A 17,356-nucleotide genomic window follows, 5' to 3' on the forward strand; every position below is an offset into this window, starting at 1 on the left:
CTAGATAGAGCTGATGTAGATGTGTTATTATGACCATTCTGATGAATGTCGTGTTCATCATGAGAAATTGATGCATTGAATATGTGGCAGGGTTTTTACTTTCAGAAGCTGAGATTAACACTTTCTGCCAACCATTTTTACATAGAAATCTCTTAAAAGAGGATATATTTGGTTCTATTTGTTTTGTAGCTAAATAAAACCATGCATATGGTATACAGTATGATGCAGAAACGGCTGCATTCAATTCTGGGTGCAACAGGTTTATTCAAAGTCCTCTAATACACACATATTTAACATGGTGCACATGACAAAACAGCACAGAGAAGCACACAACTTGCCATCCTGTTCAATTAAAAAATGTTCGATACAAAACCTTTTGTGGAGTCAGTCTGTGAACATACTTCAAAGGACAAAGCGATCAACCAAAAAGTGTGATAATGTAACCATCACTAGGATTAAGAGTGTGGGTGGTACCCTGTAGAACTGGTTGTATCAAGGTAGGGGTGGGTGATTTGGCAAAATCACAATGTCATATCACATTTTTTATAGGCTATATAAAATTTTAATTTTTCACAATCTTCCATCAAAAAAATAAAAAGTATAAAAAAACAGGCATTTTATATACTTGCCATTTGTAATTAGCAATTAATTACATGTTAACAGGCTGTTGGAATACAGTAATGCAAAGAATACAAGTGCAGAAGACAACAACAAATAGTAGACATCACTCTGATACTGATGGTAAACATCCTCACTGCAAGACAATCTATACGATTTCTCCACTTTGGCAGATTCTAGACCATCTTGTACTCGATTTCACAATTCACAGTTTAATGTTGTCATATCGCCCACCCCTATATCAAGGTGGGGTGACATCTCCCCTCATTCACAGCAAATGGCATAAAGAACACAGATAGTGGCACAGAACTACACTGACATAAAATGGGAGTAAACATGAAAATAAAACAACTAGAAAAAGTCAAGACAACATTGTAAACATTTGGGATAGATTCAAAGATTCAAAAGCTTCATAAATAAAGTGATAAAGGTTTATAAATGTTATGTGCAGACAAACAAGAAACTAGCAAACAGACTCTTATATCAGCCACCACAGCAGTGTGGACAGAGGTGGTGATGGGTAGGAAAGGGGAACGTCTGTCTTGCTAAATACATACTGATTGGCAATGAGGAAATGGCAGAAGGACATGACCAGAGAGTAGAGTAGAGTAAGATGACTCAAGCCTGTGTATTTCCTGGATCCATGTGATGTCATGTGAACGCCCCTTTAGGAGACCTGCGGTTAGGAGACCTTTGGAGGCTTGAAGTTGAATAAATGGAGTTCCCTTGGCATTGTAGATGGCGGAATAGCACATCTTATCCAAACCGTCGCCAAACTACCACAGAAGGAGAAGACGAAGAAGGAGGGGACAACGCCCCTTTAGGAGACCGAACTTGAGCACACTCCTTTGCATTGGGTGGGCGGAGTTTGAATCATCTTAATCTACTAAAAAAATCTTTGGCATGACCTCCGAGACCATCTGAGGATTTCCTAAGATCAGGGTGTGTGTGTGTGTGTGTGTGTGTGTGTGTGTGTGTGTGTGTGTGTGTGTGTGTGTGTGTGTGTGTGTGTGTGTGTGTGTGTGTGTAATGGGCTTCCCTGATGCCTCACACACAAATGATTCATCAGGATTACTCTGTGGTGTTTCTTGGTAGTATATCCTCTGTGGAGGGAAACTTGAAGTTGTAAAAGCCATGTGTGTCCACAATGACAGCCGTTCCATTCTGACTCTCATCCAGAACCAGGCTCTCAAACGCCTTCACGACGTCTGACACCCTGCAAACACACACACAAATTAATACAGTACATGAGTAACTTTCCCAAGATCCACAACAGTGACAATAAAAGCAGACTTTGAGGCGGAGACATTAATACTAATAGATTTGGAATTTCTTTACACAGATTGTACCAGGATGGCATACGCACAGTGCTGTAGTATATAAAATGAATTATCTGCCTACACAATGGAATTCTCTGTTCTGATTGGCTGATGGGGTTGCCAATAATCCCGTAGAATCCCGGTCAGGCGTCAAGCGTGCGAGTAAGTTAGACGCGCATACAATCTTCGTTTGGAATGACGACGGTATCTAAGGAAACCATGCACATCGTCTACGGCAAATCAAATATATAAAATGAAATCACTCGGACTCACTCCATAATACCAAAGATCTCCACAGACTTCTTGTTCATGTGCTTGATGCTGTAGAAGTCTCCAGAACATTCTGGAGAACTCGCAGCAGATAGGAGAGCGGTCCGCACATATGCAGGACACATCACGTTTATTCTCACGCCATAGCCAGCAGCATCTGAGGCCATCTGGAATACACATACACACACATTTTATGTTTTTTTTGCAGGTGCTTTTCATGCCATTGTTTACAAGTGATGGTGAAGAAATGACAGGAAACGATTGGGGGAGAGAGAAGGGGGAGGATCGGGAAATGACCAGTACGGTGTCATAGCCATTTGAGCCAAGCCCACGGCCATAATTTGTTCGGCATGTGTACTATTCACAAACAAGTGAAGTGTGTTCTAACAGAAATACATGATAATAGTTTAGAAAAATGGAATCATTACCGCCATGGCTCTGCAGAAACCCATGACTCCATGTTTACTAGCCGTGTAGACAGGGGAGGCAGGCAAAGGACCAATACCTTAAAACACACACACACACACACACACACACACACACACACACACACACACACACACACACACACACACACACACACACACACACACACAGTTTACAGGCATACATAACAGTGCTTTCCTTTCACCATTCCCCTTCACCTTCATCCAAAGTCAAGTCCCTTTTCCAAGAATCTGACCCCCAACATATGCATGTTTTCCTGCTGTGTGTGTGTGTGTGTGTGTGTGTGTGTGTGTGTGTGTGTGTGTGTGTGTGTGTGTGTGTGTGTGTGTGTGTGTGTGTGTGTGTGGCCAATGAATATGTGTAGCCTCTTTGTGCAGTTGTGGTCGTCGGCGGGCCTATTCACTATTTTCTGAAAAGACTCAACTCATAACAACATACAGAGGGCCTTAAGTGACAGATTAAGACATAGCCATTACAATTTTGGTGACAGTAATGTTATAACATAGGCTCTGCACAAACGGGTTCATCATTTACTTTAGCTTAGTGAGGCCTAACCTGAAATTGTGTGAACCACAACTTCCTCTAATGATCAGCCGTCAAACTGTCTTGTCACTGCCAAGGAAGTAACGAACACACACGCACCCATGCCCACACACACTTGGTTATTCTGTGTCTGTGTGTGTGTGTGTGTGTGTGTGTGTGTGTGTGTGTGTGTGTGTGTGTGTGTGTGTGTGTGTGTGTGTGTGTGTGTGCTAACCTGCCAGTGAGGCGATGTTGATGATGACTCCCCCTCTGCCTCCATTTTCCTTCTTCATGTGGTTCAGGGCCAGGTAGGTCCCTCTGATCACACCATTCTACACACACACACGCACGCACGCGCGCGCACGCACGCACGCACGCACACACACACACACACACACACACACACACAGACTCACAGACATTCAAATACATGGACACACATGTGCATACACACACACACACACACACACACACACACACACACACGTGCGCGCATACACACACACACCACACACAGCGAGAGAGAGAGAGAGAGAGAGAGATAGATACATGTACATTTTACCAATCCAATTCACATTATACAGTACACACAGCACAGGCAACACCTCTTGACTCTTTATACATGGCACAAACACAGCTACTGTGTGAGAGGGCAGTGTTTAGAAATTCACCCACTTAAAATGTAAGAAATAAGTATGAATAAACTGACGGGATAATTGAAATGGATTGTAATCAAATTGGAAAAAAAATAGGCCCATACAGTATATGCAGCATACACATGTGTGGCATATGGCTGAGGCATATCTGGGTCACACAACATTTTGTTTCCTGAAAAACAACTGTGTCGGCCTCACCAGGTTAACGGCAACGGTTTTCTCCCAGTCTGTCTCATTGCTGATGCCAGCATTGTTACAGACAATGTTGATCCCTCCAAACTTCTGCACGGTCCTTTGGAAAGCATCTGATTGGTCAAAAAGAGAAAAACATCCGTCTCAAGAAGATAAGGTGCAGGTCAAGGACTAGGAAAACTACCATGAAAACTGAAAGAAAAGTCTGCGACACAAAGCTCCCGTTTTTTATTTTATTTTAATAAATTAATACAATTAATTTTAATATCAAAATAAGAGAAACGGGAGCTTGGTGTCGCTGACTTTTCTTTCAGTTTTCAAAACATCTGATTGGTACCAATCACCAATGTTACTGTTCCAGACAAACATGTTATAATAGTATAATCATACTTTTAGGTGAGTAAATGTAATACTTCATGCACCCCATACAGTATATCACGAAAGTGAATACACCCCTCACAGTTTTGCAGATTCTTGAGTATATCTTTTCATAGGAAAGCATTACAGAAATGTAACTTTGACGCAATGATTAGTGACCTTTTAACAACATATTTAACCGCTTAAATTTCTTGTTCACTCAGAAAAAACAAAATACAGCCATTCATGTTTGAACATGTACTCACAAAAGTGAGTACACCCCAGATTAAAATCCGGTAGAGAAGGGGCTATGTTGGCTCGAATCGTCTCGAAATGAAACAAAATGAAAAGGGATGACAAGGGAGATCATCAGTGTGTGTTTCAACCTTTCTTTGCATTGAACTTTTAAATTTTGAGTCTGCATCTGGCTTAAATAGATTGGTGTGAGATTTGAATGCAATCCTATGGAGAATATCATGATCTGCTTCAGTAGTCACAGTGCATGTTGACATGCATGTTTCTTTTAGGTGTATTTCAGATTGCCAATGTTGACAGCATTCATGCATCCCCAAACCATGTCAGTCCCACTACCATGCTTGGCTTATGAGAGGATACACCTTTTTTGTAAAACTCACTTGTTTACCACCACACATGCTTGACACCATCTAAAGCAAATTTGTTTATCTTGGTCTCTTCAGATCACACGACATGGTTCCAGTGATCCATATCCTTGGTCTGTTCATCTCTCTTGAGACCAAGATAAACAAATTTGCTGTAGATGGTGTCAAGCATGTGTGGTGGTAAACAAGTGAGTTTTACAAAAAAAGGTGTATCCTCTCATAAGCCAAGCATGGTAGTGGGACTGACATGGTTTGGGGATGCATGAATGCTGTCAACATTGGCAATCTGAAATACACCTAAAAGAAACATACATGTCAACATGCACTGTGACTACTGAAGCAGATCATGATATTCTCCATAGGATTGCATTCAAATCTCACACCAATCTATTTAAGCCAGATGCAGACTCAAAATGTAAAAGTTCAATGCAAAGAAAGGTTGAAACGCACACTGATGACCTCCCTTGTCATCCCTTTTCATTTCGTTTCATTTCGAGACGATTCGAGCCAACATAGCCCCTTCTCTACCGGATTTTAATCTGGGGTGTACTCACTTTTGTGAGTACACGTTCAAACATGAATGGCTGTATTTTGTTTTTTTCTGAGTGAACAAGAAATTTAAGCGGTTAAATATGTTGTTAAAAGGTCACTAATCATTGTGTCAAAGTGAAATTTCTGTAATGCTTTCCTATGAAATGATATACTCAAAAATCTGCAAAACTGTGAGGGGTGTATTCACTTTTGTGATATACTGTAGGGATATGTGCATGTATTAGTGCAGGGCTATTCAAATGGCGACCCTGGGGCCAGATGCGGCCCTTGGACAGCAAGGTTCTGGCCCTCCACAAGCCCCTTGAAATACAGAATCATTTTTCGGAATTTAGAGATGAAAGTATGGGTTCTGTTATCGTGCTGAAACGGGACAAGGGACGTTAAAATGCAGGAAATTACATCTAAGAAATGCAAAACATCCTGGGGGAGGACCCCCAAAACCTCAACTTCAATGATCATTCATTGTCGGTAACCATAATACATACGTATCGTTTGGCCCCTTTACTGGGAGGATTTTGAAAAACTGGCCCTCGTTGACATTTAATTGAATACCCCTGTATTAGTGTTAGGGGAGCATGGACTAATGACCACCATGCCTGTATGAGTATGACTGATGAGCTGACACAGTTCAATTGTGTGCTTGAATCTTGATATGGTGGTTGACTTGACTTTTACCCTAAAATGACTTGTAAATCATTAGGCTTTTAAACCGATATGAAGTATCCATAAGAAAAAAAAATTTTTTCTAATAGGCCTATATTAGTCTAAATATTAGGCTACTCCTTTTTTAGCTGATGGACTACCGTTTTTTAATTTTTACAAAAAAAAAGAGAAATAAAATGTTCATAAAATTGCATCAAACCGAAGTGCAACATGTAGGCCTATTTTTTCTTTTCTCTCAAGAAAAATATATTTTCTGAAATTACTTGCACTAAATTTGTGAGAAAGGTAAGGCGGCCTACCTTTGAACTGCTCCTCAGATGTGACATCGCATTGACAGAAGAGAATTTGGTCTGGCCCGAACTCTTTCTCCAAAACACATTTGGTGGTGTTCCCTGAAACTTCGTCGACATCAAACAGTGACACCTGTTGAAATGCACAACACTGTTTTATGGTTTTGGGTTGGCTGCCGTGTTTCCTGTCTAAACACATACTGTCACCTGCCTATGGCGATGAAAGCATATGCTATGCAGCCTGGGTCAACCATCAGGGAAAAACATAGGCTATACATCTGCCCATTGGCCTACCTTTGCCCTGTTTTTCAGCAGAACTTCAGCGAACCCTCTCCCCAGACCTTGCGCACCACCTGTAACAACCGCAACTTTTCCGTCCAATGCCATGACGATTAAAAAAATGTGTTCGTCTTGTCTAGCGACCTTGATATCTACTTCTCTATTGTCACTAGCCCTATGTTCTTGCAACGTGTGTATCTGCCCTTTTCCTGCGATGTGGTGAAAGTAAGTCTTGGGCAACTTTGCGACACTTAATTTCCTTGCAAAGCCGTGATCCAAAAGTGACTCATGGACGATAGGCTATATAGGCCTAGTGTAATAGCAGTAATTTTGCTGTTGTCACATATGATGGCCAAATGTTGCCAGGTCAGCTGTTTGACATAATTGGCGCAAAGGCGCGACGAAATTTGGCGCAACTAAGCCCCGATTGATCAATAACTTACTTCCTAAAGCCCTATGTCAAATTATCGACAGTCCACCCACAATTTCTGTAGCCTATACGCTATCCATTGTCCTCTAACTAAAATGCACAAGTTTTACTTTTACCAACGGTTATGTTGATGGTCCTTCGCCGTCAGCAAGCTTCTAATAGGCCTACCGAAAAGTGTCGGTGAGAACAATTAACCCATAGGCTACGAAATTCGTCAATAGCGTCGCTCGTCAAAAATAGGGGTAGGCCTATTAGGCTATTGTTAATGTACACAAAGTAAAGTATTTTATCAGCTAACCAGTATAAAAAGCTACAGCATGCCAAAATGGGCGTCGACACTCGTGTCTCTCCACCCACACATCTGGAGAATTGTTGCCAAATTATCTCACTGAACAACACGGTGCAACGAATAGACTGCCTCGGACGACCCAATGAGCGAAGCCACTACCACAGTGTAGCCTAACTAGTTGCACTTTGAACAACTGGTTGCGAGGAGTATCCAACAAAATATCCGATTTGGGTTGACAGTGGGATAGCTTGGAGTTTGTCACTCTGCGCGCGAGCTCCGTTATCTGCAATGGCACTGAATGGAAAGGTTGCAGTTGTTACCGGTGGAGGACAAGGTCTGGGGAAGGGATTCGCGGAATGTCTACTGCAAAATGGAGCAAAGGTTGGTGAGCTTTTTTCTATAGATATTTGATATATGACTTCAATGACCTATGGCCATGCGTTATCCTTTTAAAGAAGGTACGCGCCTACACGTAGTTTCAGCTGCAACCCAAACTGACTCTGACAACTGTTTTGGATAGGTGTCACTGTTTGATGTTGATGAGAAGACGGGTGAGACAACCAAAGCTACCTTTGAGAAGGAGTTCGGTACGGACCGAGTTGTGTTCTGTGCTTGCGATGTCACTTTGGAGGAACAGTTCAAAGGTAAGCCTGTGGCACTTTTCCGAGTATGGTGAGACAATTGCGTTAGGCCTGGTGAGGTGTACCCACAAGTATGTACCGTGAAATTTGACCCCCAACTTTGACTTTTGGGTGAGAGAACATTCTCTTTGCTTGTTTCATTGCAAAGTCCCCCCACACTCAAAATGGCCCAACATGGTTGAATCTAATAGCCTATGTGGCACTGGGTTATTATTACTATAGGCCTAATTAATCCAGGTTGCACATTTCTGTTTATGATAGCCTACAAACACAATCAATTGCTTTGATTTAAATTTCTTTAATTTCCATTGTGTTAAGTATTATCTTCTCATAGAGGAGTAAGATTACAAGATATCATGTGCAAGTATTCAATCACTGTTTGTATTGTCTTTATGTCAGAGTCAAATTGTAGTGGAAGGCACGCACATTCAAAAGAAAACTAGCATCAGCAGGTACCAAATTTTTAACAAAACGAGGAAGGGAGGGTGCACACTGCTTGCAAAAATATTGACTATAGCTGTGTGTGATAGATAGATCTTCTTCAGGCATCTTACAAGACTTGAAAGACAGAATAAGTTTCTACATTTGTAAATCTGTTTTATGAAAGTCAGGGGGCATATGAGAAAACAAAAAACTTGCTTATAGGCCCTATGTAACACTCTCATGGGTTCAAGATGAGGTGACTGGAACTCAGACTTGATACTTTCATTGAACTTGATGGTAATTAATACCAAAAGTAGACTACGGGAGACTTGGCGTAAGGACAACAAACAGAATCCAGGCTTTAATTCTTGCACTGATGCATCAATGGAGAAACACAGCGTCACAAGCAGATCAGCAAATATTTCTAACTTACACAAGAAGTATACAAACTATATACAGTCTGGGACCAGAGGGGCAGTTCCCCACGGTACAGCCCTAAAATGAATATTCAACAAGTTGGGAGTTACAGAGATGGATACAGCACAACAGGAGGCTATCTCCGAAATACACCGGATGGGTCCTCACCTTAGAGATGAGAATTAACATTCAAAATGGCCAAAAGGTTCTTACCATTTGTATGAGGGGCAGACAGGCTTAAGATAGCCATCAACCACAAATGTTATTCGCATACCAAAAGAAAAGACATGAAACACTCTGAACCTTTAAATAAAACACTTAAACAACTTAAACAATTAAATTAAACAACTTTGGGGGTTTCAACTCAATTACTTTCAAACTAGAGAGAACACAAATCAAACATCTTAGATGTTCAAGGTTTTAGTAAAAAAAAAGTGTTTTTTTTTCAGATGCCCTCCAGAAGACTGTGGAGAAGTTTGGTGGCATTGACATCGTCTGCAACAACGCAGGCATCATCAACGAAGGCAACTGGGAGAAAACTGTGGCCATCAACCTGGTAAGATTGAAAGCGGAGAGATTCGGTTGAAGGAAAGAGATTATATTTTCCGGGTTGATAAGGCACTAGTGTTACTAAGGGGACCAGGGTTGGATTCCGGCTTGAGGTCATTTCCCGATCCTCCCCACCCCCTCTCCCCTTTCCTCTCTAGACTCTCACTCACTGCCTGTCATTATCTCTAGAGATGTACCGGATCCAAGATCCGGTTCCAGATCCGGCAGGATAATATGGTTTTTCAGACTATCCGGATCTGGCAGGATCTTAAGCAGTGGATCCGGTATCCGGCAGTTACCTAAAAATCAGGATCTGGGGCATCTCTACTTTTTACGTAGCCTAGGATTTTCAGTCAGTCTTTCACAACCCCAGTCGTTGCATGGAGTGGCCGTTGGAAGCGGCCCTTTGGAAGCGGCTGTTGAAGGCAGTGTGGCAGTAAGCCAATGAGTCTTAAAAATAGTTTGCGACAACGTAATAAAAAGGGCCCACGTGTGCGAGTTGGCTATGTGTTTCAACCCTTTCATAGGATCCGGTATCCGGTTCCGGATCCGGCAGGATCTTAAGCAGTGGATCCGGTATCCAGCAGGATCCTAAAAATCAGGATCCGGTGCATCTCTAATTATCTCACAGTGACATCCTATTCAAAATAAATAAATAAATAGCCAGATTTCTTATGGAGCTTGAAAATGTAAAGCTTCTTGGATGAGAATTGAAACATATTCAAGCTCAAAGAAAAGGAGCTTGGAAAGAGATGACATGGTCGGTTGACTGTCTTACGTTATGAATGCATGACATCATGACAAGGACTCAGTGCTGTGTAATTCCAACAGTACACTGACATCTTAATTAATCACACACCACCATGTGCACACACACTCTGAATCACACACTCACACTCACACACACCCCTTTATCACGTTCCACCATTTCACAACACAGACATCAGTCTCCATCATGCACATGCACATGCACGCTTACACACACACACACACGCACACACACACACACACACACACACACACACACACACAGACACACACACACACACACACACACACACACACCTTCATCACGTTCCACCATTTCACAACACAGACATCGTAATCAGTCTCCATCACACACACACACACACACACACACACACACACACACACACACACACACACACACACACACACACGTAAACACTCCTGTCCTGTGAATGAGTCACGTGTTCCACAACCTAACATTCCAGATGTCTCCTCCCTGGAAAGATTCCCTGCTCTAATCTAGATGAAACACATCTGTCTTTTATCCTCTATGGGCCGTGTTTCCCAATCTTTTTTGTCCTGTGTTCCCCCTAAGCCATGTTGTCATATGAAGAGTACCCCCCTCACGCATGCTCTATATCTATTCTGCTATCCCAAAGTGGCTACACTCCATGTATTTGTTATTATTACATTTCTCCATTTCTCCTCACTCACTCACTCATTCAGTCATTCAGTCATGCATTCAGCTCATCACCCTCATTTAAATAGCAGATAACATAGCGTACAATTTTGAATGAAAGCTAATGATTTTGATAAATTATTACTACTCAGCCCACAATAGTCATTACATTTTATGGCTACTCACGGTAGCACTTCTCAGCTGTTTCCTGGTGAGCATTACCTGTGTGATGTCGGATGAAACCACAACAGTTAATCACTGGGGTTTCCAGTCGAACCAGTATTCATTGGCAAGCAGTTAAAGCGTACATGCAAACTTCCAAGTGGAATAGTTTGTAAAAAAAAATTGTTGGCACACCAGTGTTTGTGTGTTATGTAGTGGTGGAATGATATAGCCCCATAATGCATGCCGTACGGCAAGCTATAATATTCATTGAAAGGTTAGTTACCATAGTACTACTCTACTTTGACATAACAGAGGACCTTTAGTAATGCACTACGGCTCATTACGAGTCATTGCCATTCTGGGAACATCAAATTTGTAACACCGTGTTTTAACGGGTTAAGCATGCGATCAGACTAGGTCAAGTTTAATTACGCAACAAAACCGAATCATAGTCAATGATTTGACACTGATCAAGTCCCCGGCTGCCAGTTATTCATACTGATACTGGTGCTTGTTAGTTGTACTGTGATTATTTTCTTCATGATCTGCCTATTTCTCAATGTGTTACATAGTGGAAACAGTGAATTGCATGATTTGAATGCATGCAATAGGCTACCTGTAAAATTGAAACGTAAAAGTCTATGCAGCTTCTGTAATCTTGACAATAGCCAGTGTTTTGAAGTCTTGTGTAATTTGATTGACTCAATGTACCTTGTGAAATGAAAACAAGTGTTATTGTTTGATAGACGTATTTCATTTTGAGCCATGTTTCTAGTGTTTTGGTAAAGTGAGTGTGTACAGAAAACAATGTGATCTATTTCGAAATGAGTACTTTGTGAATATTTAACAGTGTGTGCTTTTGAGAAGAAAATTAACTGTTTAGCCAATTGTGTTTGGTAGGTGGTATTCTGTGTTAAGAGTTTGGAAAAAGTATCCATAGTATGGGTAAGTGCTTGTTAGCAATTGAAAAAAACTGTAGTGAAACAGTGAATTGCATGATTTGAATGCATGCAATAGGCTACCTGTAAAATTGAAACGTAAAAGTCTATGCAGCTTCTGTAATCTTGACAATAGCCAGTGTTTTGAAGTCTTGTGTAATTTGATTGACTCAATGTACCTTGTGAAATGAAAACAAGTGTTATTGTTTGACAGACGTATTTCATTTTGAGCCATGTTTCTAGTGTTTTGGTAAAGTGAGTGTGTACAGAGAACGATGTGTTCTATTTTGAAATGAGTACTTTGTGTATATTTAACAGTGTGTGCTTTTGAGAAGAAAATTAACTGTGTGGCCAATTGTGTTTGGTAGGTGGTAGTCTGTGTTAAAGTGTATATCGCAGGTTAACCACTACTTTGGATCAATGTGTACACACTGTATTCAATAAATGATCCACATATATAAGTCCCTCCAAAAACGATGTTAAACAACGATTTTTGTTGTTTGTTGTGGCAAATGTGGGTTTAACCGTAACCTGGCGACTACGTCAGGCGAGGCCATGGGTGAACGTTCTAATTTTATTTGCCTGGAATTTTACATAGGCGAGGTGACGATCACTAATGATATAACGGCCGTGGCCTGCAGGCCTATAATAGAAATCGCAACTACCGGTAATCGTGCGGCTTTTCTCATGCAGGGCACTGTAACAACTTCTAAATGATTTAGTAACTTTTGGCCAACTAGTTTTAGTAGAAATGCTATTCATGCAGGGTTGCAAATTCTGCTTGGACCTAGGCTATAGGCTAGACTATGCTATGCGACATGGGCTTCTTTTTTTTACTAGCCTAATCCCTTCATATTTTTGGGCTTGCTTTTAATCATTTTTAATTAACTGCCAATATCGTGTCAGCTAAATGCAATAGGCTACCTAAATTACAAACAGCACAAACAGGTCTCTTGAAATTATCTGCGTAGCCGTAGCCTAAAATGTGGTACTATTCGCCCAACTGTGGAGTGACTGGCCATGGTGCTGAAATCGCGTCAAACTTTTCCTAGGTGTAAAACAGTAGGCTAAAGTATACCACCCGAGTCATGTCGCTGTTGTAAAAATCACATGGCCTATTTTCAGTTCAATAGAATTACATGCAACTTCAATAAAGGTCACCCACATGCGTGTCACAAATCAATAGCATAGGTAACCCACGCGGCGGCGGGACTATTTCGGTTAACCTATATTCCTTGAAAAAAAAAAAAAGTCCGTGTGTCACAAAAAAACTGCACTGTCCGTTATTATAGGCCTACCAAACGAAAGTATCCATATAGAAGAAATCAAGTCTTCAGTTTCAATAATCCACGTTGTGTGGCGCAAATCCAAACCTTCCAAGTCTCTCGCGGCCAAAAGTGACTAAGCTCACCTCTGATGATATAGCCTACTTATGTTCCAGGTTACTCACGGCACTGAGACGATGCAGGATCATCCATGGAAAGTCTTCAAGTAATCCAAACAGAGCGGTTCAAGCAAGACAGTAAAACAACAATAGTCGCCAGATCAAATAGGCCTATAAACATAAATACCAAAACTAACCTAGGCCTATGTAGATTTGGTATGACGTTTGACAAAAGCATCTCATTCAGATGGCCAGGGAGAGAGGCAAACAGTATTTCAACAGCGTTGGCTGGAGCCTTCGAGTAGAGCCTTTTGGTTGTATCTTTTCAGTCTCTATTTTCCTACGCGCGTTGGATCCACGTTTTTAGATGCGTCCCAGCATCTCTATAAGAGGGTAGGCTATGTCTGTCCGTCCGTCTGAAACGTGTTCTTCAAATTGTTCCCTTCTGTGTCCACAAGGTGGGAGAGTTGACTATTTCGCCCGGAGCACGCAGCTGATTGCATTGAGAGACAAGTGCAGCGCGAGTACAATGCAAGTGCTGGTACATTGAATAAGAAGCAGTGATAACGCGCCAGTTGCCCTAGCCAGGACAACTGAGGGGGCATTCAATTTTCGGCATTATTTTGCGTTTGGGCCGTGGGAGGCAACTTCTTTTCGTTTTCACCAACACCACTGTGAAGTGTGTGTCACTATGTTCACGGTCTTTACCCCCTTATGACACTTCGGCCCGAGGATGTCAAACGTGAGGGGGGCGCTTCATCATGTTGTGTATGATAGTGTCACGTTGTGCAGCTCAACTATGTGGTTTGTCAGAAACTCGCGGCAATGACAATGAAACGTGGTGCTCGAAACAAGTAGACAAATGCGCCATTTGACATACGGTGTACTGATGTTCTCGGACGTATTGCAAGGGAGGTTCATTCGTTTTCTGCTGACCGCCGTGTGGACCGCACAGGTGCTTTCCGCTGTGCCCAGACAGATTGCTTTGCAGTCGTTTGAATTTGGTAATCTCTGGCACTCTTACAATGCAGCCGACTGCTTTGCACCTTGCCGTTAAAAAGCTTGGAGCGAATGATTCACCCAAACGGTTTTATTTATTTATCATTTCTCGCTGTTTACATTCGTTCCCACTTGGACATGATGCTGAAATGGCATGATAGACCTAGCCTACTAAAGGTTGATACTAACAATGTCTGGTAATTTGTAGTGTAGGCCTACTTGAAATTTGAAATCACATGGTAGGCCTAGCCCTTCGAGACTCGCATTTTGAGGCAAGCGCAATCGTAACCACTCGCCCCCCCATCCCCCCCATCTCCCCCCCCCCCCCCCCCCCCCCCCCCGCTTTTTTTGTTGGTATAGTTCGAACACTGGTAGGCTACTTTACTGCCTCACGGTCACATGGCACCCTGTAGCGGTCATGATATAATATTGGCAATGATATTTATTTCAGGGCTACCGCTACTGCGGGCTACTGAATGGCCTCGCCTGACGTCACACAATAGATTAGAATTCTTTGAACATGTTACTGAAAATACACACTTTTCCTCATTATATTTCATTTTCTGATGCCCTGTTGCATGAAAAAAATGATGGATAATTGTTGAAGTGGTAGAACTATCAAAGGAAGTCCATTATTTTGAATAAAAATTAACCTGAGATATACACTTTAAGAGTTTAGAAAAAGTATCCATAGTATGGGTAAGTGCTTGTTAGCAATTGAAAAAAACTGTAATGTACTGAGAAAACACAATATTCCACATTTGTTATTCTGCCCTGTGACTGTCCATTCAGTGAAAGGCATTGAAATTCTATTGTCCAATCCTAGTCATTACATTACATTACATTACATTACATTACATTGCATATGGCAGACACTTTATAACCAAAGCGACTTACAAACGAGGACATAATCATAGCCAACATCATAGTCATGATAAACAAAGGGGCATCGGTCAATATGGAAAAAGTTACTATCAAGTTTTTTTTTTCATGTTACCCAGTCATAGCTCATACATGCTGTCAGTTCCAGTGCTGTCAGTGTCTAGCACATGAGTGGTGACCATATGATGTTCGTAAGTGTGATGTCATGGCACATATTCATCTTCTAACAATGCTGTTGGCACTTAGTCATCTTATAGGGATACTGGATCTCGGCCTCAGTCATTCCCTGACATGTTGGCCCGCTGACTCCATCCCTCACTCTATTTTTTTTTTTTTTGGTATTCAAACATCACACAGGACATTGAAACGGTGAAATGGAGAGAGAGAGAGAGAGAGAGAGAGAGAGAGAGAGCGCGAGAGGGAGAGAGAGAATAAGCAAGCAATAAGTGAAAGAAGAAAGAAAATTATAATTTGCCATCAAAATAATTGTTGTGCCCATTTTGCAGCTGTTCAGTCCTTCCAGCGTGTTCATATATTTTTTTACATGAGGGATCCCCTCCTCTCCATGTACATATATGGATATGATATTTTCCAAAAACAATACAAAGATTGTAGTGTTGGCAGAAACGGTCTTGTTCTAAACAAAACAAAATATCTCTGTGTGCATGCACATGTGTGTCCATGTATTTGAATGTGTGTGTGTGTGTGTGTGTGTGTGTGTGTGTGTGTGTGTGTGTGTGTGTGTGTGTGTGTGTGTGTGTGTGTGTGTAGAACGGTGTGATCAGAGGGACCTACCTGGCCCTGAACCACATGAAGAAGGAAAATGGAGGCAGAGGGGGAGTCATCATCAACATCGCCTCACTGGCAGGTTAGCACACACACACACACACACACACACACACACACACACACACACACACACACACACACACACACACAAGCAATGGATATGGTCATAGTAGTACTACTGTCTCCCTTTGACCTAAAACCAAGCCCGATAGCCAAACTGCTACCTGTGTTTGTACTAATGTTGCGGTGTTGGGGCTTCGCTCCAGTCTATTTGCCCCTTTGATTATGCCAGGCTTCTTTTGCCCATGTACAAAGGGATTACTTATTTAACTATTCTTTAAGGTCCCACCAAGATTCAGTAGCTCTTCTTGCAGGGATAGCTGGCCAAGATGGGCCGCAAAACAGTTACAGGGCTCAGTAAAGAAAAAAAAAACAGGTCAGGCTACAAGGACAGGCTGTAGATAACATATAACACACCAGAGCACTTTGCAAATTAAACCTTGACCATATAAAAATTAAAATGGCTGCATGCATGGACTTTGTATGGCTTCTCAAAGGGGCAGTCAACAAACATGTGTCTTTAAAGCCTGTTTAAACGTATATGGATATTTTTGAAAATACATCGGATTCTGCCCCTAGTTAACACATAAGCAGAGTTTTAGAAATCTTCGTTTTCCATTGGTTCTCAGCAGTTGAGAATAGGAAGGTTTGGCAGGAGTGACTTGGAAGCAAAGTTCATTGTATGCTTATGTAACTTGTTGCTGTCCCCACACAAGTGTTTTGGCGAAACTTGAACGGACAGCCAGCCAACTCATTCACTCATTGTTTCAGGAACGGGCGAGTCAGGATGCCAATTCCGTTATTTAATGAAGATGAAAGGTTAAACTGTAACAAAGATGTAAAACAAAAGAGTATTCAATATATAAAGTCCATTAAAGTTCATATGTTTTTTCTTCTGAATCTTGAGATGAATCTTGAAGGGAAGGGTCGATTACGGGAAGTAGGGCCTATAGGCCTATGGGTAAGAGTATCAAGGAAAATGTACGATATTTGAATAAGCAGTAAAATCACAAGTTAAGTTAATCAAAAAGAATAAGGAAAGATGATATTAAAGGTAGTACTTACAGACAGTATTTTTGTAAGGGGCATATTAGAAAGAGCAGAGAGGAAGAAGAAAGACTGAACTTAAGTCTTGTTTTGGAAGTAGGCTAACAACTGATTTTTGACAGCTGGGTT

General features: G+C 41.5%; 2 protein-coding genes across 3 annotated transcripts in view; one reads left to right on the top strand and one right to left on the bottom strand.

Annotated features, from left to right (window-relative positions):
* Positions 1-244: 244 nt before the first annotated feature.
* Positions 245-17,356, bottom strand: part of LOC134452948 (15-hydroxyprostaglandin dehydrogenase [NAD(+)]-like) — a 19,031-nt gene continuing 1,919 nt past the window's right edge. Inside the window, exons 1-7 of one of the 2 annotated variants that reach the window (XM_063203637.1) lie at positions 6,801-6,920; positions 6,516-6,639; positions 4,031-4,137; positions 3,412-3,508; positions 2,636-2,712; positions 2,211-2,374; positions 245-1,834 (exon numbers count right to left, since the gene is read on the bottom strand). In XM_063203637.1, the coding sequence (XP_063059707.1) occupies positions 1,690-1,834; positions 2,211-2,374; positions 2,636-2,712; positions 3,412-3,508; positions 4,031-4,137; positions 6,516-6,639; positions 6,801-6,893 (807 nt within the window). In that variant the 5' untranslated portion in view covers positions 6,894-6,920 and the 3' untranslated portion in view covers positions 245-1,689. Of the gene's footprint in view, positions 1,835-2,210; positions 2,375-2,635; positions 2,713-3,411; positions 3,509-4,030; positions 4,138-6,515; positions 6,640-6,800; positions 6,921-17,356 lie in introns of those variants that run through there. The other variant, XM_063203636.1, reaches the window with a different exon arrangement.
* LOC134452949 (15-hydroxyprostaglandin dehydrogenase [NAD(+)]-like) overlaps positions 7,603-17,356 on the top strand; it is a 15,435-nt gene continuing 5,681 nt past the window's right edge. Inside the window, exons 1-4 of the mRNA XM_063203638.1 lie at positions 7,603-7,885; positions 8,025-8,148; positions 9,435-9,541; positions 16,103-16,199. Of these exons, the coding sequence (XP_063059708.1) occupies positions 7,793-7,885; positions 8,025-8,148; positions 9,435-9,541; positions 16,103-16,199 (421 nt within the window). The 5' untranslated portion in view covers positions 7,603-7,792. The remainder of the gene's footprint in view (positions 7,886-8,024; positions 8,149-9,434; positions 9,542-16,102; positions 16,200-17,356) is intronic.

The sequence above is a fragment of the Engraulis encrasicolus genome, chromosome 7 (genome assembly GCF_034702125.1).
Source record: "Engraulis encrasicolus isolate BLACKSEA-1 chromosome 7, IST_EnEncr_1.0, whole genome shotgun sequence".
Classification (NCBI taxonomy): domain Eukaryota; kingdom Metazoa; phylum Chordata; class Actinopteri; order Clupeiformes; family Engraulidae; genus Engraulis; species Engraulis encrasicolus.